At 49.7% G+C, this 19,622-nt stretch overlaps 1 protein-coding gene across 1 annotated transcript in view; it reads right to left on the bottom strand.

Moving 5' to 3' along the window:
• Window positions 1–18,087, bottom strand: part of KRT80 (keratin 80) — a 34,647-nt gene extending 16,560 nt beyond the window's left edge. Inside the window, exons 1-2 of the mRNA XM_056798181.1 lie at window positions 17,646–18,087; window positions 3,099–3,307 (exon numbers count right to left, since the gene is read on the bottom strand). Coding sequence (XP_056654159.1) covers window positions 3,099–3,307; window positions 17,646–17,939 — 503 coding nt within the window. The 5' untranslated portion in view covers window positions 17,940–18,087. The remainder of the gene's footprint in view (window positions 1–3,098; window positions 3,308–17,645) is intronic.
• Between the last annotated feature and the right edge of the window lie 1,535 nt (window positions 18,088–19,622).

Raw genomic sequence — 19,622 nt, 5'->3', positions numbered from 1 at the left:
GGTTAGTAGAGATGTAGTATTACAATGTGTGAGGCGACCTGATGTATGTGGCATCTAGGTGGTGTAGTAGATAAAGCACCAGGCTTGGAGTTAGGAAGACTCGAGTTCAAATCTGGCTTTAGACACTTAGTAGCTGTGTGACTCAGGGCAAGTGACTTAATCCTTTTTGCCTCAGTTTCCTCATCTGAAAAATGGAGTTAGAGAAGGAAATGGCAAACCACTCCAGCATCTTTGCCAAGAAAAGTCCAAATGGGGCAATGAAGAATGGGACACCAATGAAATGAGTGAACAGTGATGATGTGTTCTGTGAATGATAATGAATGGCATTAGTATTGTGGGCTTTCCTACCTCTCCTAACAATAAATAGCACAGAGTGTTGGAATCAGAGATGCACCAACATATTCTACAACTAAGGATGAGAAAGGAGAGAACTCAACTCAAGCCGATAGAATGAGGGCTGCGGATTGCAGCAGTGAAACAGTGGAGGGGAGGGTGGCTGGTGGGGTCCGAGGGGATCTCTATCTAAATCTGAAAGTCTCTAGATTGTGAGCATGCCAGTCAGATCCCTGGTGCATGTCTTCTCCTACACAGAACCTCCCAAAGGCCTGACTAGATCAGCGGGTCTCAACCTCTCCATTTGTAGCAATGAGGATACACAATACGTATCAGGTATTTACATTCCGAATCATAACTGGAGCAAAATGACAGTTGTGAAGTCGCCACCAAAATCGCTTTTTGGTTTGGGGTCACCACAACATGAGGAAGTGTATTGCAGGGTCAGGGCACTAGAAAGGTTGAGAACCACTGGACCAGATGATCACACTAAAGCTTAGCGGTGGAGTAGTAACTGACTGAGAGGCAGGGGATTGAGCTGGAGGATCTGTCCAAGGTTCTGCTACCCCCAGCTCTTCTCTAACAGAAGAGTCACGGATATGGCCGACATGGACAAACGTGATGGCTTCCTCGACATACTTTGATCCAAGGGCTTTGTTTCCTCCTTTTTATCTCAGTGAAGGTAGAAAGGGAGGGGGGGGGAATGAATGTTTGATAATTAAAAGCCAAATTCAATTTAAAAATAGGCAGGAAATTTCAGTAGAAACCAGGCAGCTATTTCTATTCCTCTAGCAAGCCGTTCCTCATTTGGATGTAATATCTTTGCTGACTGCACTTTTGGCCAGTGCTTTTTCTGAGAAGGGGTGAGCAGAGGACAATTGTGATGGAGTGAGGCTGGGAGAGAAGGCTCATTGTCAAGGATGTTGAGCTCTTTAGGGGATAGAAGGGGGGAAAGTCTTGTATACCAGGCCAGGGGCAAACGCTGAAGAAAGGGTCGGTGTATGGCTTTTGGAGTTATTATGTTCACCTGCGAGGATGTACCCCTGTCACAGGGGTCTCTCCTGCTGCCCCATGGGCTGTCTATTAGACCACTTGCTAAGTCATCTTAGAATTATGTGGGGATGGCTCAGAAGGTAATGGGATGTGAGAGCATTACCCTACATAGGCCACTAGCAATTCTGATTTTCTATAATTCTACATTCCATGGAGACTATTCCTGCCTGGCGTGAAAGCCCAATTTGGGTGACCCTGTCCTCTTGCTCTTCCTTCTTCCATCTCTTTCCAGCTCCATAAAATGTCTTTAATTCAATTTTCTGTCTTGTTCCATCTTCCAACTCCTCCTCCCCCCAAATCTCCCCTTTCCCCCTAACCTATCTGCTTGTCATGAGCAAGGGCTGATCTCATCAGTTTTGTGTAAATAAGGATTAGCCCTTCCCTGTTTTCTCTGCCTTGGAATTCAGCCCAAAGTCACCCAGGCACCCCCTCCAACACAGGTAGCAACCTGGGGGGAGGGGGTGTCTGGGAGATACACAATACTCTCCATGCTTACCTACGTCAACGTGAGCACTTCTCTTTGGGGGCCCTTGGAATTTCTCTCTCAGCTCATTTATCTATCCCTTTCCTCTTCTTTCTCTTGGTTACTAATGGAGCCCAGTTTGGAAGCACAGTTCTTGGCCCTTGAATGCTCACTCTGAGAGAAATTAGCCCAAACCAGTCAGGAAGCCATAGACAGCATGCCTAGGACCGAGTAGGATCAGGAAGGGAATCTAATGGAGATTCGGTATCAGAACAAATAGAAATCAGTCACATAGTTTGTTTTTAGGATAGGAAGGGATCTTAGACATCTAGTTTGGGAGAAAGTAATGGAATTAGGCAGCAGGCCCAAGAGAGATAGGCAACTGAAAGAAAATCAGGGAGAGGCCAAATGAGAAATCTCAAAATGAGAAATGAGTAAGCTGAAAAGAAACTAGGCAACAAGCCTAACAGAATTCAGATAAAGGCCGAATGGAATTTAGGTGGAAACTTACAGAGAAATCCTCCAATGAACCCCCAGACTAGGTGACCGGCCTACACGAAATGGAATCTCCCTGGTCTTTGCTCTGGAGCCACTCTGTATTGGTTTCCATTCATTCTGGATCTGGGGGTGGTTGGTGGCATCTTTGAGGGTAGTAAAGTTGGATGTTGGGGAAAAGTGGCACCCTAGAAGTACTGAGTTAGACTGCAGGATGAGGTTCTTGACAGTGGGGGCAGACTGGGTGGGATCATAGTCTTGGGCCATTTCATACTAGGATTTGAGGAAATGAAGGAAGTGTTTTATGGGGAAACAGAGGAAGCCATCCAGACTTCTAGAGTTCCCAGGACTGCACCGTTCAGTCACTGAGAGGTATTCTCCCTCCTATCAACAGTCAACTCTTTATATAAAGACTAGTTTATGAAGAAGCATGAACTAGCTTTGCTGCTATGAAAAAAGGCTACAAACAGAATCAGAGTGGGAAGAAAGGCTGGCACTCTTGCAAGGATTATTGCCAAAAGCTGCCGCCATTTTGTCCTACATCTTTATTGCCTTGCCTTCCTTATCATGGTAACAAGAAGAGCTTCTGGGGAAAATTAGAGTCCAGAATAAGATGTCTGGGGACCTGGGTGGAAGCAGAATAGGCTCAGCCTGTTTCAACTTGCATAAGTGGGTGAAAAAAATAATTTCTCTCCCAATTGATATTGTCCTCAGGAAGAGTCACACTAACTGAGGTCCCAGCTAAGAGACTTACTTGATCTTATATTCTTCCACCTTCTCCAGCATCTGCGTCAAGTTAACTTCAAGCTGACTTCTCTCCTGGCTCACTGTTTTCAGCTCCTGCTGCAGGCGGTTCAGGTACTCCTCATACAAATGGCTGAAGTCAAAGCAGGTGGATTCTTGCTCCTGCAGGAAACTCCATCGGGTTTGTAGCAGCTGGTTCCGCTGCTCCAAGGACTGCACCTATCAGAGTCAGAGAATGGGTGGTAAGAGGGCAGGAGTCTGGAATTGAGGTGTGGGGAGCTCTGATTCCAAGGTAAGGAAAAAAGAGGTCCAAAGAGGATGTGAGAGCTGCCTTAGATCATAATTCACAAATAGATCTGAGACTTGAACTCAGGTCCCCTGGCTCCAAATCTCTCTGTCTCTGTCTTTCTTACCCTTCTTTTCTGTCTTAGTGACAGATAGATGGAACACTAAGGGCTAGGCAATGGGAGTTAAGTGACACACAGTTAGAAAGTGTCCAAGGCCATATTTGAACCCAGGACCTTCATACTCCAGGCACTGGCACTCTAGCTACCCCGTGCCCTTATCTCTTAATTCAATTTGACAAGCACAAGGGGACCTTAGAGCTTCCATCATCTAATGCTTCCTTGAATAATAACCGTCTGTACTGTCTCTGGGGATGGGGAATCAGCTGAGGCAATCTTGGCATGTTGGACATCTCCCATAGTTAGGAAGCTGCCCCCATATCCAGCTGAAATCTGCCGTTGCAACTTCTATTTCGTTTTGCTCCCTGAGGCCAAACAGGATTTATTCCTGTCATATAGCTAAAGACGGCAATTGTTGCCCCGAAATCTTCTCTTCTTCACGTTCCACATCCCTGGACTCCTCCAATGATCTTCCCATGATGTGGTCTCCCTACGTCCCCCGACCCCCTGGTTGTTCTTCTTCTGACGTCCCACCTTCCTCCTTCCCAACTACGAGGTGGCGGCCAAACAAATGTGAACACAAGCTAAGCAGAGCAGAGGATGCGAAGGGGGACCGGCACAGCTGCTCTAGTTCCTGGGGCACTTGCGTGGCCCCTGAAGCTCTTGGCCTAAGCGTGGACAACCCTTTCTTCGTTCTTGAGATGGATTTGGCTTTCAAGAGGCAAAAGCAAAAGAGGGTAAAATGTAAGGCTGAAACGATTTGTGATTTGTGAGTTACAGAGAGAGCGACCTCGTCCCCGGCATCTCTAATTTAGGTGATGGAGCTGGCATGACTTGCTAAGGTCCATAACTCATTTCTCCCCCTAGGGAGCCGGGTGGCCCAGTAAGGAGAGCCCTGCTCATGGAATCAGGAAGAACTGAGTTCAAATCTGACCTCAGCAACTACTATTTATTCCCAGGTAAGTCACTTAAACCTCTTTATGCCTCAGTTGCTCTAGCTGTAAATGGGAATAATAATAATAATAGCATCCATCTCCCAGAGTTGTTGAGAAGATCAAATAAGATAATAATTGTTAAGCGTCTGGCACATAGTAAGCGTTTAATAAATACTTTCTTTTCTTCCCTTCCTCTGAAGCACATCTGGCCTCCTGGCCTTTCTTTGTACTTGTATCCCTAGGACGGAGCACAGTTACTCACACATGGCAGGTGCTTCATAAATATTAATTGACCGATTAGTGAATCTCAGAGTTACATAAACATGTGGCTCATTATTCTTCTTCACGTTGGAAGCTGAAGCCCTTTGAGGCCTCTGCCCCCAGACTCAGTGGCTGGACGCCGAGCCCGCACCCCATTATTCTCCAACATTTGCAAGGTTCTGCCCCCCCCCCCCCTTCTGCAACAGTGAAAGTCCTTCTCTTCACATCCGCCATTTCCCTGATGACTGGGGACAGAGCTAGCAGACTCCTTTTGCCTTATGCTTGTATTACTAAAGAATACATTTGTATTGTGCCTTGCAGTCCTCGGATATCTCCCCAGTATGTGACGACCAGCTGCCACGTGCCACGTGAAGGGGTTGTCACTGTATAGTGTCCAAGGTCCTTGGCTGAGCATTGCTCATGAAGCAGTCTCCTGGCTCCTGGAGAGCTGGCCAGGGCCATAGAATCAAAGATCTAGAGGCCAAGGGGGCTCCGGGGCCATAGAATCAAAGATCTACAGGCCAAGGGGGCTCCGGGACCATAGAATCATCCACCTACAGGCCAAGGGGGCTCTGGGGCCATAGAATCAAAGATCTACAGGCCAAGGGGGCTCCGGGGCCATAGAATCATCCACCTACAGGCCAAGGGGGCTCCGGGACCATAGAATCATCCACCTACAGGCCAAGGGGGCTCCGGGGCCATAGAATCATCCACCTACAGGCCAAAGGGGCTCTGGGGCCATAGAATCAAGGATCTACAGGCCAAAGGGGCTCTGGGGCCATAGAATCAAAGATCTACAGGCCAAGGGGGCTCCAGGGCCATAGAATCATCCACCTACAGGCCAAGGGGGCTCCGGGGCCATAGAATCAAGGATCTACAGGCCAAGGGGGCTCCGGGGCCATAGAATCATCCACCTACAGGCCAAGGGGGCTCCGGGGCCATAGAATCAAGGATCTACAGGCCAAGGGGGCTCCAGGGCCATAGAATCAAAGATCTACAGGCCAAGGGGGCTCCGGGGCCATAGAATCATCGACCTACAGGCCAAAGGGGCTCCAGGGCCATCCAATCATCGACCTACAGGCCAAAGGGGCTCCAGGGCCATAGAATCATCAATCTAGAGGCCAAAGGGGCTCCGGGGCCATCCAATCATCGACCTACAGGCCAAAGGGGCTCCAGGGCCATAGAATCAAAGATCTACAGGCCAAGGGGGCTCCAGGGCCATAGAATCATCGACCTACAGGCCAAAGGGGCTCCGGGGCCATCCAATCATCGACCTACAGGCCAAAGGGGCTCCAGGGCCATAGAATCATCAATCTAGAGGCCAAAGGGGCTCCAGGGCCATCCAATCATCGACCTACAGGCCAAAGGGGCTCCAGGGCCATAGAATCATCCACCTACAGGCCAAGGGGGCTCCGGGGCCATTGAATCAAAGATCTACAGGCCAGAGGGGCTCCAGGGCCATAGAATCAAAGATCTATAGGCCAAAGGGGTTCCAGAGCCATAGAATCAAAGATCTACAGGCCAAGGGGACTCTGGGGCCATCGAATCATCGACCTACATACCAAAGGGGCTCTGGCCATAGAATCAAGGGGCTCCAGGGCCATAGAATCATCCACCTACAGGCCAAGGGGGCTCCGGGGCCATCGAATCTCGATCTACAGGCCAAAGGGACTCCAGGGCCATCGAATCTCGACCTATAGGCCAAAGGGGCTCCAGGGCCATAGAATCATCGACCTACAGGCCAAAGGGGCTCTGGGGCCATAGAATCAAAGATCTACAGGCTAAAGGGGCTCCGGGGCCATGGAATCATCTACCTACATGCCAAAGGGGCTCCGGAGCCATAGAATCAAAGATCTATAGGCCAAAGGGGCTCCGGGGCCATAGATTCATCGATCTACAGGCCAAAGGGGCTCCAGGGGCATCGAATCATCGATCTACAGGCCATAGGGGCTCCGGGGCCATAGAATCATTGATCTATAGGCCAAAGGGGCTCCGGGGCCGTAGAATCATTGATCTACAGTCCAGAGGGGCTCCAGGGCCATAGAATCATTGATCTACAGTCCAGAGGGGCTCTGGGGCCATAGAATCATTGATCTACAGGCCAAAGGGGCTCCAGGGGCATCCAATCCAGCCCATCTCATTTATGGAGAAGTCAAGTGAAATCAGAGAGGTTAAGTCACCGGGCTAAGGTCGAGGTTGGTAAGCATCAAAAGACATATTTGAACCCATGTACCCTGCTGCCTCCTGTAAGTGTTTGCCCTAGAAGTTGGCATTTAGACATGGCTTTCTGGAGATATGAAAAGGGTTGGGATGGGATAATTTAGGCTGGCTGCCTCTCAGTGCAAGGTCTCTATAATTCTCCATGGATCTCTGAGACTAAGAGAAGGGTTGCCTGTGGTCCTCTAAGCTAGACAACTATACAAAGGACAACAATGAGGAGCCATGGCCATTGTGCTGTTATTGCAAGAGAAGCTCATCTAGAGGAGAGAGAATCACGTCTCCTCAGGCCTGTTGTTCCTCTTGATAGCAGAAATCTCTCTGATTTGGTGCTGACTTCCCTGGCCTTGGACCATTGTAAACTCCTTTTTCTGCCTCCAATATAGCCCTTCAATTCTGGTTCCTACATTTGAGCAGCTATGTGATTCTGGGAGAGAGAGGGACATATTGCTGTCATGAGGCACCACTGATGGGGGCTTCTAGGGACTAGTGACAATGGAACTGCCATGGTGTGGCTGGGGGGTGGGTAGTATTTACAGGGGTGGAGTTGAGGTCAAGTGGATATAGTCTGTTTGAGGGCTAAGGATTTTCTTCACAGACTTGGGTGGGGATCATTTCTTTTCCTTTTTCTCTTCCTTTTCCCTCTTCCTTCTTCCCTTTTCCCTCTCCTCTTTCCCCTTACCTTGTCCCCCCTCCCCCTCATTTCCCTCACCTTCTTTTGTCTTCCCTAGACTGGGTCTCTCTATCTTGCCCAGGCTGGAAGTGCAGTGGTCAGTGATGGAATGGAAACTTTTATCCCAACAGTTCATTTCAGTCATTTATCCAATAAATAAACCTACAAGAGGAGGAAGTATGGCAGATAAGATGTTGCTGGTCCTGAGATCAGAAAGACATGAATTCAAATCCTACCTCAGAGACTTCCTGGCCAGGTAACCCTGGCCAAGTCACTTACCCTGTCTGTCTAGTCCTTGTCTTTCTGTCTTAAGAGTATAGAAAGTAAGGGTTTAAATAAACAACACCTCATTCCCTTAACTGCTCTCCTAGGTTGCTCCAAAAAAGGTTTCATAGACCTTAAAGCTTAGATAAGGGGTAAAGCAGGATAGTGGCTAGTGAGTGATAGTTAAGGAAGACCTGCACTCAAGTCCTACCTCTCACGATCCTGGGGCTATGTGACCCTGGACAAATCACCTAACCTCTCTGTGCCCTAGATGACTCTCTGTTTGTAACAGGATAGGGAAGTTCATCTCTTGGAGCTCCCTCCATCCATGGTATCACAAGCCAGGCTTTAAAAAACCCAACAACCATATAAATGTGGACTATTATTATTCAGTTGCTGTTGAACTCTGGCTTGACCTGGTTGGTATCCTGTTTACTATCTGGGATGGGGACCACACCCTTTCCTCAGGAAGATTCCTTCCCTTGGCGCCGGCTGATTGCTCCTCCTGAGCAGCGATGACAGCCCCATGCCCTCCTTCAGAGCTGGATGTTGGGCAGCACGAACCAGGCTGTAAGGCTGGCGGAGGGAAGATCTTGGGAAAAGATTCTCTGGCCCAGAACTCAGCACTTGGTATTTCTGGGTCTGTCTGGAAGTTTCCCCCTCCTTAATATAGGGAAAACTCATTTAAGCCCCACTTCTGACTGTATCTGCAAATGGCAAAGGATCCGGGCTGGGAGGAGTGTGGAGGGGAAGGGATTCCATGTCCCAAGAGGGAGGGAGGTGTTGGCTGGCATTTCGGAGCAGGAACAACAGTTTCTTGGAGGGATTTGGCGTTTGGCTTGCTTCTCTTTCCTTCTGGAGCCCGCTTCCAGGGCTTCTAAACAATCTGGGTACACAGCGATGTCTCGTCTAGTGCAGGTTAGGAAGGACTCGTGTCCCAAGGGAAGGAGCTTGGGATTCAGAGCGAGCAGACCTGGCTTTGAGGTTCCATTCTGTCCCCACCTACTTCTGTGACCTTGGATAGTTCGTGTCATTTCCCCCAGCCTCAGTTTCCTCATTTCAAAATGAGGAGATTCAACTAGGGGGACCAAAGTCTCTTCCAGCTCGAAATCTGAGAATAAATATTCTCCAAATAAGAGAAGACATCACGGAGACAGAAGAGATGCAGAGGAAAGAGCTGATGAGTAGTATTAATGAGGGGAAGCTTTCCTGAGCAGGTTTGGAGTGAAAGAGGGAAGAGGCTGAAGAAAAGAGAGGAACAGACCTCGGAAGCCACTGAGGCATGTTGTATTGCCCATCGTATCAAAGGAGGTTAGCTGCCCGCAGGGGGTTGGGGGGTTGGAGTGGATGTGGAGGGGGATAAAGGCTCTTCCTCATCTGGAGCATTTGCAGGCGCTAAAGGTCTGGAGAAGGAGCCAGATGTTTCTCCTTGGGTATGCTTCCTAAGCACTTGCCATTTTCTATTTTGTACTATCACTTGTTGGCTTCACATTTTATCTTCCCTACTAGCCAGGGTGAAGTCACAAACTACATTTTATTCATCTTTGCATTCTAGGAATCTGTTGCTCTCCAGCCAGGGCTCTGTTCTCAGATCTGACATTTATTAGTCATGAAGTCATGTGCAAGGTGCTTATTTTCTCTCCACCTCAGTTTCCTCATCTGTAAAATGGTACCAACCCACAGGTTTGTTGTAAGACTCAAATGAAAATGACACATACAGAGCGCTTTATAAACTTTAAGGCTCAGTAAGTTCCTAGGGCTTTCCTCAACGCCTCACTACTCCTCATCCCCCACCTAGTTGGGCTGTTTCCAAGGCCTTGAATATGACCCTTTTCCTCCTTTCATACTGCCACCACTCTTGTGCAGGTCTCATCCCTTTCTGCCTGGCCTTCCTCAAGTCTCTTCCACTCCACTCCATCCCATCAAAGGGATTTTTCCTGAAGCTCACATTTGATCCCCTCATCCCCTTACTGGATCCCCATGACCCAGGACCAGCTGCAGAGGCTCCCATCTGACAGCCATAAGCTCTTCCTCTCCCATGTCTCTAGTCTTCTTCTTTTTAAAGCACCTCATTTATTGATAGGAAGAATACAGAGAATGGGCAGACTCACACACAAGACCTCCCCCAAGCTCTGGCATGAGACACATCTGCACTCACTTATGAACCTACAAGGCACAAACCAGCCGCGATACCATTAGTGGTGTCCTGGCCACTGCCATCTGCCACACAGCGATCTTCCGCCATGTTCTCATTCCTTTGGACAACAGTAAACACAATGGGTTGATTTTTCAGTTCAGTCATCGCCAACCATCAACTTTAATTCTCTGAGCTTTCTTTTCCCAGCATCTTAGCCAAGTATTTCTGACTCTGCGCTCTGTGCCCGTTGTCCTGGCCCCGAGCCGGGCACCAAACCAATGAGGGGCTTTGACGGCACCAGGATTTGGAAGAAATGACGCCATTGGACCGTCCTTCCCCAGGATTCAAAGGCGAAACCCACCCTTCCTGCTCCCTCGTCGCAGTTCAGCCCAATATACCACGTCCTCCTGCTGTACCACGGAGGAGATGCTCCATCTCTGAGCCCTGGGCATGGTCTCTGGCTGCCCTCCCTCCTCGTCCGCCTGCTGGCTAACTCCCACCTTCTACAGGAAGCCTTTCAGCCCCTCCTAGCTGGGGTGCCTTCCTTCTCAGTCATTTCCTGCCTGCATTCTCTTGTGATGTTTCCCCATTACGATGGGGGCTCCTTGGGCTCAGACGATCTCTTTTTTTAGTGGTAGATACTTACTAAACATGATAATTATCAATTAAAATAAATATTTATTGATTGTCTAAAGTAAATGTGGAGTTATTGTGAACAAGAACGTCTGCCTGAACTCGACTGTGACCCCGCTACAGTCTCAAACCAGACACCACCAAGGCCAGGTTGATGTCTTTCTCTCTTTTTAGCTCTTCCTTTCTGTCTTAGTAACACCACGGAGACAGAAAAGCAGCAAGGGCTAGGCAACGAGCTAGGAAGTGTCTGAGACCACATAGGCACCCGGGACCTCTCACACTCCAGGTTGGCGCTCTACCCACTGAGCCACCTCGCTGTCCCCTTGAGCAAATAGATGGTAAGCTGGGAGCCGTTGGGTAGCTCAGCAGACTGAGAGAGAGGCCTGGAGGAGGGAGTCCTGGATTCAAACGTGGCCTCAGACACTTCCTAGCGTCGTGAACCTGAGTAAGTCACTTAACTCTGGGACCTTGGGACCAATACATGGTATTGATTCTAAGATGGAAGGTCAGGACTGAAAACAAAAAAATGTCAGCCCATATTATGGGGGAGCATCCAAAGACGAATCAAAGGAGGCCCCTGATTCATCCTGGCTAGCAGGGGGGAGGAAACACGAGGGCCAGCAGCTAGGATACAAAGTGCCCCCTCCTGAGCCCCCGAGGGGAGCACGCACGCTCTCCATGCTTTGGAATGATGCCGGCACCAAGCCCTCCTTCCTCTTCATCCAGCATTATCCCAAGGAGCAATGGACAGACTGGGATGGCGGCCGAGTGGGGACCAGGGCTGAGTCGAGGGCGTCAGGAACAAACTGAAGCTTTGTCCTCAGGCCTGGGGGATTGCCCGCGGGGGCTTCCTCCCTTCTGGGCCCTGAACAGGCCCCCCTTGGGTCTGGGACCAGAGACCCCTGCCATCGCAGACCTGAGCCTTCCAAGCTTTGTCCTTCACCCATTCTCCTTCCAGGTTCCCGTGGGAGCTCCTGGAAACCAAATCAGAGCGGGGAGCCCATAATGTCCAGTGACATCTGAGGGGGGCTGGGGGTGCCCAGAGCACCCCAACCTTCCGGTTATACTCTGTTCTTGACTCTAGGCTGGGCTCTGCCCGTGTCCCGCCTCTCATCAGACTGGACGCTCCCTGGGGCCACACGGTTTCTTCTTGCTTCTGGAGCTCCTCTGCTATGTAGCCCAGGACTGGGGTTGCGCCGGTTCCCATGGAGAGGAAGCTGTGAAGATGTCTCCAGTGGTATCCTCTGGGCTCCTGGGACCAGCCCTGTCCCTCTTCCTGGCTCCTTGCTTGGCTCCTCTTTCCTGCTTGTTGTTCTCAAGCCCGGGAGCTTCTGTGCTTGCTGGAGAGGGTCTATCCAACACGGGGATCCCTCCTCTGCCGGCCCCAACCTTTTACTCATGGACCGTTAGTCCTCTAGAGCTCAAATGAGCCCCCCACCTGTCTCAGGGGCAGCGAGTGGGCTTAGTGGATAGTGTTAGACCCAGAGTCAGTAAGACCTGAACTCAAAGGTGGCCTCAGACTCTTCCTGGCTGTGCAATCCTGGGCAAGTCACTTAACCCTGTTTGCCTCAGTTTCTTCATCTGTAAAATGAGTTGGAGAAGGAAAGGGCATAATTTCTGTATCTCTGCCAAGAAAATCTGGTCATGAAGAGCCAAATAGACTCAAACAACGCCACAATAACAACAATTGTCTCAGGGCAAGACAGTGTTTTCTTCAGTCTCTCTGCCAGGAGGAATATGAGGACAAGACGCAGTCGATGTCATCTAGTTATCTATTTTTGTTTTTACCCTTCACCTTCCGTCTTGGAGTCAATACTGTGTACTGGTTCCAAGGCAGAAGAGTGGTAAGGGCTAGGCAATGGGGGTCAAGTGACTCACCCAGGGTCACACAGCTGGGAAGTATCTATTTGAACCCAGGATTGTTTGATTAGTTTTACTTTCTACCTTCTGGAAAGTTCTACCTAAGATCTTTTTCAAGTCTACCTTCTGTAGTGGTCACAGCTGCATTAGTTCATAGAGACCAGAAGACTCTGTGTATGTGTATGTGAGAGACAGACAGACAGATACACACACAGACTGAGAGGAAGGGAGAGAGAGAGAGAGAGGCAGAGAGAGAGACAGAGGGAGAGAGACAGAGAGAAAGAAAGAGACAGAGAGAGAGACAGAGGAAGAGAGAGAGACAGAGACAGAGACAGAGACAGAAAGAGACAGGGAGAGACAGAGAAAGAGAGACAGAGAGAGAAAGACAGAAAGAAAGAGAGGTGGAGAGACAGAAAGACAGAGAGAGACAGAGAGAAAGACAGAGAGAGAGAGAGAGAGGGAGAGAGAGAGAGAGAGGGAGAGAGAGAGAGGGAGAGAGAGAGAGAGAGGGAGAGAGGGGGGAGAGAGAGAAAGAGAGGGAGAGAGAGTGAGAGAGAGGGAGAGAGAGAGAGAGAGACAGAGACAGAGACAGAGACAGAGAAAGAGAGACAGAGAGAGAAAGACAGAAAGAAAGAGAGGTGGAGAGACAGAGAAAAAGACAGAGAGACAGAAAGAAAGAGAGAGAGACACAGAGAGAGAGAATGGGGGAAGGGTGGAGTAGAGGAAAGAGAACTGCTTCTCCCACTACCATACTGCTCTCCCACCTTCCTTCCCTGGGCAGGAGTCCCATGTTTATGCAGTGGGTGGGGAGGGAGGAGACATATAAGGCTCTCCTTTCTCCACCCAGGCTGTATAGACAAATCTTCCCTCCCAGAAGCTCTGCCTTCCATCTAACCTCAGGCTCTTCTGTCAGAGTCCAGGTACTTTTCCCCATGGAGCCAATGTGAATTGCTCTCTAGGTGAGGGCACCTCTAGTGCTGGAATTGGGACCCCGTTTGTCCCCTTGAAGAGCCCCATCTTGTCACAGTGGGTGGGGAGGGAACCAGGATGTGAGGTTTGGTCCCCCACCCAGGAACTCCCCAAAGAATCTTCTCTCCGAGAGGCCTCCTCCCTCGGTGCCCGTGCTGGGAACAAAAGGGCTGGGAAAGGCAACTAAGCCGAGCAGATGAGGTGCCAGGCCAAAGGAATTCACTGGGAGCAGGGATGGGCCAACTCTGCAGCCCCTGCTCCCTGCCCCTGGGCTCAGCTTAGGTCCTGCCTGGGTGGTCCTCTTCTAGCCTTGGGAGAATGCAGGACACATGAGGGGCTCTGGGGGGGAGGGGGGACTCGCTCCCTCAGGCTGGGAGGGAGCCGGACCTCTACAGCCTTTCTTGGCTGCTGCCCCTGCGCCCTCTGTCCCATAGTCCCGTAGCAGCACTGGCTGGGAGTCCCGCGCTTTCTCCTCACCCTGGCGTTCCTTCGGCGCTAGTGACATGATCTCAATCCTCTCCCTGCCTGCAGGCAGCCCAGACTAGAGGCTGGAGCCTGTCTCCGCTTGGGCTCGTGAAAGGAGGACGTTTCACAATCTCCTTCCCTCTCCCGTCCATCTTCTCCTCCTGACAGGCCTTCTTACTGTCTTTGCACATTTCCTTTTGCTTGTCCTCAGGGAGTGACGAGGATTTTTGCCCCAATGGTGCTCTTTTAACCAAGTGAGCCTCAGTTTCTTCATCTACAAAATGAGAACTTTGAACAGAATGTCCAAAAGATCCCATCCGGCTCTGGATCGATGAGCCTGTACAAGTTCACGTCTTAATTTCCTAATCTATAAAATGGGGCTGCAGGAGCCTCTCTTACCAATGGCACCTACATCACAGGGTTGTTGCAGAGATCAGTGCCAGTGTGTGCCTCAAGTGCTTTGCAGACTCAAAGTATTAACATGCATAACTATATCTGATTGATATATATCAGGGAGGGGGAGGGAAAGAATTTGGAACTCGAAATGTGAAAAATGAACATTAAAAATTGCTTCTACATGTAACTGGGGGAAGAAATAAAGTATTATGGAGGAAAGAACCCCCAAAGTTTAAATGGTTGTTGACACATAATCAGCGCGATCTCTGTTTTTATGGTCGCTGTCCAGTCTCCTCTAGAGAAAAGAATCCCTGCTCTCCCTGACTCTTCTTCCTCTCTTCTCCCTTGGAGCTTGCTTCTTGGCTCCACCCCTCTTCTAAATATCTCGGTTACTTTAAAAAAAAAAAACAACCCTTATCTTGGAATCAATAGTAAATATTGGTTCCAAGGCAAAAGAGAGGTAAGGGCTAGGCAATGGGGGTTACGTGACTTGTTCAGGGTTGCACAGCTAGGAAGTGTCAGACAAGCTTTGAATCCAGGACCTCCCATCTCTAGATATGGTTCTTTATCCAATGAGCCACCTTGCTGTCTCCTCTGTTACTTTAATTTACGTTGAGGTAGCCAGTGGATGGAGTGCTGGACTTGGAACAAAAAAGATATGAGTTCTAATCCAGCCTCAGATACCTTCTAGTTGTGTCACCCTGGGCAAGCCATTTAGCTTCTGTTTGCCTCAGTTTCCTCACCTGTAAAATGGAGATAATAATAGTATCTGTCTCCCAGGATTGTTGGGAGGACCAAATGAGATAATCTAAGCAAAGTGCCCGGCAAATCTTAAATCACTCTAGAAGCTCTCTTCTTGTTGTTGTTGCTATTTTAACTGTTGGGTAAGTCATAGGGGATGGAGGCAAATGCTTTGTCTTCTTCATCTCTAAAAGGCAGTAGGGTTGGAGGAGGAGATTTCCAAGTTCCTTCTCATCTTATCTTTGAGTTTTGTGCCTCCTCCTTCATCCCCTCCCCTTTGCAGAAGTCTCTCTTCCCCTTGCCTAAAGTGCCCATTCCCTTTCTTACAGCTTTTTCGTGTCTCCCTCCCCACTTCTTCTCTTTAGATGGGATTTTCTTTCCTAGTGCCACAATGCACCCATACATTTTCCCCCTCCAGATTCCTTTTTTTCTCAACACGCTTGTCTTTAGGAGATCTTCCCTGACTGGCCAGCCTCTATTTCCTCCAGAGCCTTCAGAGATTTAGCATTCTGTCTAGCTGCTCCAGTTTCTGCCCATTTTCCTCACCAGACCATCAACTCTGAGGGCAGCTGTGTCTCTGCCGTTATCTAGGCTGGAGCGCCACATTCCAAGAGAAGGAAGGGGAGGGAGTAGAGCAGTAGCCCAGAGAGGAAGGAAGTCTTTCTACCTTTCCAGAGTGGTAGAATCAATGGGGCCCCTTCCTGGCCCAATGCCAACATTCCTAGCCCTAGAGGGAGCCTGGCAATGTGGGTGCTCGGGACAGGATGTCCCAGGAGAGCCTTCTCCAGCTGCTGAGGCACAAGCTCTCTGCCTTTTGGGGTTGTCCTGCCCCGAGTCCTATAGACAAACAACTCCAGCTTCCTTCCTCCCTATGGCAACAGCCCCAAGTGCTATCAGGGCTGGCCTTCAAGGGGAGAGAAGTCCCCCAGTCTCGCCAAATTACCTCGGTAGGTGAAGCAATCCTTTTAAGGGATTAAGTTCGGATTGGAGAGGAGAGCTCTGCAGGGACCTGCCTCCCTTCCACAAATTGCTTGTTATTGGAGGGAAATTACAGTTTGGGGCTTATCAGTTGGTAGGGTTTGGCAGAAAGTTCTCGCCTAGCTAGGCAATTGTTCTTCTGGGAGACAGCTAGGTGGAGTAGTGATTAGAAGATGGGGCTTGAGCTGAGTCCAAATTCTCTCTCAGCTATTTACTGATTCTATGACCCTGGACAAGTCACTTAACCTCTGTCAACCCCATTTGTAAAATGGTGATAAAAATAGCACCTGGCTCACAGTGTTGTTGTGAGGATGAGGTATTTATGGAAAGCATTTTGTAATCCTTAAAGAGTTCTAGAGATGCTAGATATTATTATTGTTGATCCGTTTTCCTGCCCTGCCTCGAAGGAGAAGGGAATCCCACCAAGGAGGTACACTTTGGGGGCAGTTAGACAGTTCTGGCCATCAGTGCTGAGGGCAAGGGGAGGTAGACTGGGAATGTAGGGAGAAAGCCAGAGTAGGCTTCTAGAGGAAGGTAAGTGGGAGGAATAGTGATTTTTGGAGCAGGAAGGAGAAAAAAGACATTTTCAGAATGGAGGCTCATGGTCCTTCCCCTAAGGGATTAGATCTGAAAGGGAGCCCAAACCCCAGAAAGATAGAGATTAGTGCCAAGTGCAGCCTATAGATGTGGGTGCCAAAGACACCCAGAGGCAAAAAAGGGGCTGAGTTTCTGCTATGATCTCCCTAGAGCTGGGAGCCTGGCTTAAGAACTGAAGAGCCAGAATTGGGCTGTCTCCTACATCCCAGCATCACCACCAACATTCCTATCCCCTGACATGCCTGAGGTATCATCCTCATCCGGTCCTGCATCTTCCTTCTGGCTCAGGCATCCTGGGCCCCCCTCAGTTCAGCCTCTCTGTCTCAGCTGGGCAGTGAATCACAGGGACTGGACAGAGACTCAAGAATGGCAGTGCACTTCCCCCCCAAAAAGGGACAGGAACACAGCCAGAGGGATGAATGGAGAGAGACTGTGCTTAATCTCTGATCTCCTTGACAGAGCCACATCTACTTTTACACCATGGCACAGGGTCAGGACTTTAAGTCAAGAAGACCTAGGTTCAAATCCCACCTCAGAAGCTGTGTGAACCTGGGGAGGTTACTTAACATCTCTCCCTCAGTTTTCTCATCTGTTAAGTGAGAGTGTTGGTCTTGGCTTCTTCCAGCTCTAAATCCCAGAAGAACTCTTCCATTCCACTCCCAGCGCCCAGGTAGGATGGCCACAACACTTTGGACATCCTTCAGGGACAGCATGCGCTGTCCCCTCATCCTGCTAAGTGCTTGGATGGAGCTGGGAAAAGTCCCGCCCCTTCCCATACTAATTCAGCAAAGCATCCTGCCTGCCCATTGGCTGGCGAGGGATCTTAGGGGATGCTCAGAGCCAGGGCAATGGGGAGGAGCGAGAGGCAAAATAAACCCACTTGACGTTTCGCGCATCCCACTTTCCAAGGTCTCCTTTATTTTACACTTTAGGTACCTCCATCTTGAGTCGGCCAGAGACCAGTTTCCCGGTCCCTTCATCCGCAGAAGCGGACTCACATAAAAGCTCCCCTCCAGCCTCCTCTTACCTTTCCAATCAAAGAGGCAAATTTATCGTTGAGTGTCTTCAGTTCTTCTTTTTCCTGATTCTTCTGTTGCTGGATGGAGGGGTCCACCTTGATGTCCAGGGGCACTAGGAGGCTGGGGTTCACAGTCACCTTCTGGAAGGTGCCTCTTGACCCACAGCTGGTGAGACTTTGAGAGCTGAAGCTGGGTCCTCCACAGCCATTCCATCCCAGGGAGTCTGGTCCAGTGCTCCATCCTGAGGCTGCCCCGTCACAGCTGCTGAGGCTACTGAAGGTGACACAGGACTGGCAGGCCATCTCGCCCCCCCCTGGGGGGCACTGAGCCCGGGCACCCAAGGGAGCACCCTGCGTGAGAGGGATACGGCAGCCCCGGTCTGGTCGTTGTCTCCACCAGGCAGGGGAGAGCTGGGTAATGAGGAGCAAACACCTGTTGTGCCGTGCTCATTACCTTCTCGGAGAGGGCGTGACGCCTCCCAGCCAGACCAACCTGTTAGATGATGTTGCTCCCTCCTCCTCCTCCTCCCAACTCCCAGAATCCTTCCCCTCCCCTCCTGAGGTAGTTAGCTCAGAGTGGGTAGTTAGGCTCCCAAACAAAACCCAGGTCAAGCTCAGAATGGGGGTGGAGGGGAGGGGAGGAGCCCTGGGTTGGGAGAGAGGAAGGGCAGACACAACAAGGAAGGAGAAAGAGAGAGAAGCTCTCACCACAGACCTCAGCGGCATACCTGAGAGGTGACGTATTAGTACTCACATACTTCTGGAAAAGATGAGGCAAGGCTGTGCCCTGGCCCTGGGCTCTCAGGTGTGGATGGCGGCCACCTCAGGTGCCAGACCGACACTGGAAAACAGCTCTTTGCATTCTTTCTTTTTCAGTGCCTCAATCTCCCATCTTTCCTTCCCTCCTTTCATTCTGCCTCCCAGCCCCAGCGTGTTCCTTACCCCTCCCACACCTTGAAAGCAAAGGAGATAGTAAAAGGAGATATTTTCTGTCCTCAAAGGGTTTGGAAAATGATGACCAAAGTCTTCTCCCCAACCCCAGTCCTCCGGGATGTTTTCTCTTCATTATATCAGTTCCCCCAATACCCTACTTCCAGGAAGCTTTCCTGGACTGATAGTTTATTTTAGCTTTGCCCAAATGAAACAGAATGGGCACAGAATTCTACTAGAGTGACTCAGTCTCCCTTTGTTCTCCATATTGATGATAGACTCTTCCCTCTTCAGTCCTCGATGACCACTCCTGCTGAGCTAGAAAGTTTCTTAATGTCTAAGATTTCTTAAGTGTTATCCACATGTCCATAGAGGACTTGGGTAGGCAGGGCTCTGGGGAATCCATTCTGAACTCAGCCCAGCTCAGCATCCCTTTCATGCTTTGGGACAACAAGGATGCTCATGGAAAAGAACATACTGCAGATGAACTAAGAAACTGGAACCTATTATCCTCAGCCTAAGAGCCTGGAGTGTATAGAGTGCAAAACAAAGAAACAGTCCAATAACTCTATGGTCCCTCCACTTATACAATAGGGGAGGAGGAGGAATGAACAAGCCTTTATTGAGCACCTACTATGGGTGGCATTGTGCTAGCCACTTCACAGATATTATCTCTCTCATTTTTTAACTCATCTTCTGTCTTAGAGTCAATGCTACCTATTGGTTCCAAGGCAGAAGAACAGTAAGGACTAGGCAATGGGGTTTAAGTGACTTGCCCAGGGTCACACAGCTAGGAAGTATCTGAGGCCAAACTTAAATCCAAGACCTTCTGTTTTTTGGCCTGGCTTTCTGTCCACTGAGCCCCCATTGGTTCTTATAATAACTGTGAGAGGTGGGAGCTATTGTTATTGTCATTCTACAGTTGAGAAAACTGAGACAAGTTGAGGTTAAGTGATTTGTGCAGGGTCTCAGAGTTAATGTAATGTCCGAGGTAGGTTTTGAACTCTTATCTTTCTCACTCCAGGTATTCTGGGTCATCCAGCTGCTTACAGCATA

The sequence above is a fragment of the Monodelphis domestica genome, chromosome 5, assembly GCF_027887165.1.
Source record: "Monodelphis domestica isolate mMonDom1 chromosome 5, mMonDom1.pri, whole genome shotgun sequence".
NCBI lineage: Eukaryota > Metazoa > Chordata > Mammalia > Didelphimorphia > Didelphidae > Monodelphis > Monodelphis domestica.
This window is presented reverse-complemented; position numbering and strand designations above follow the sequence as displayed.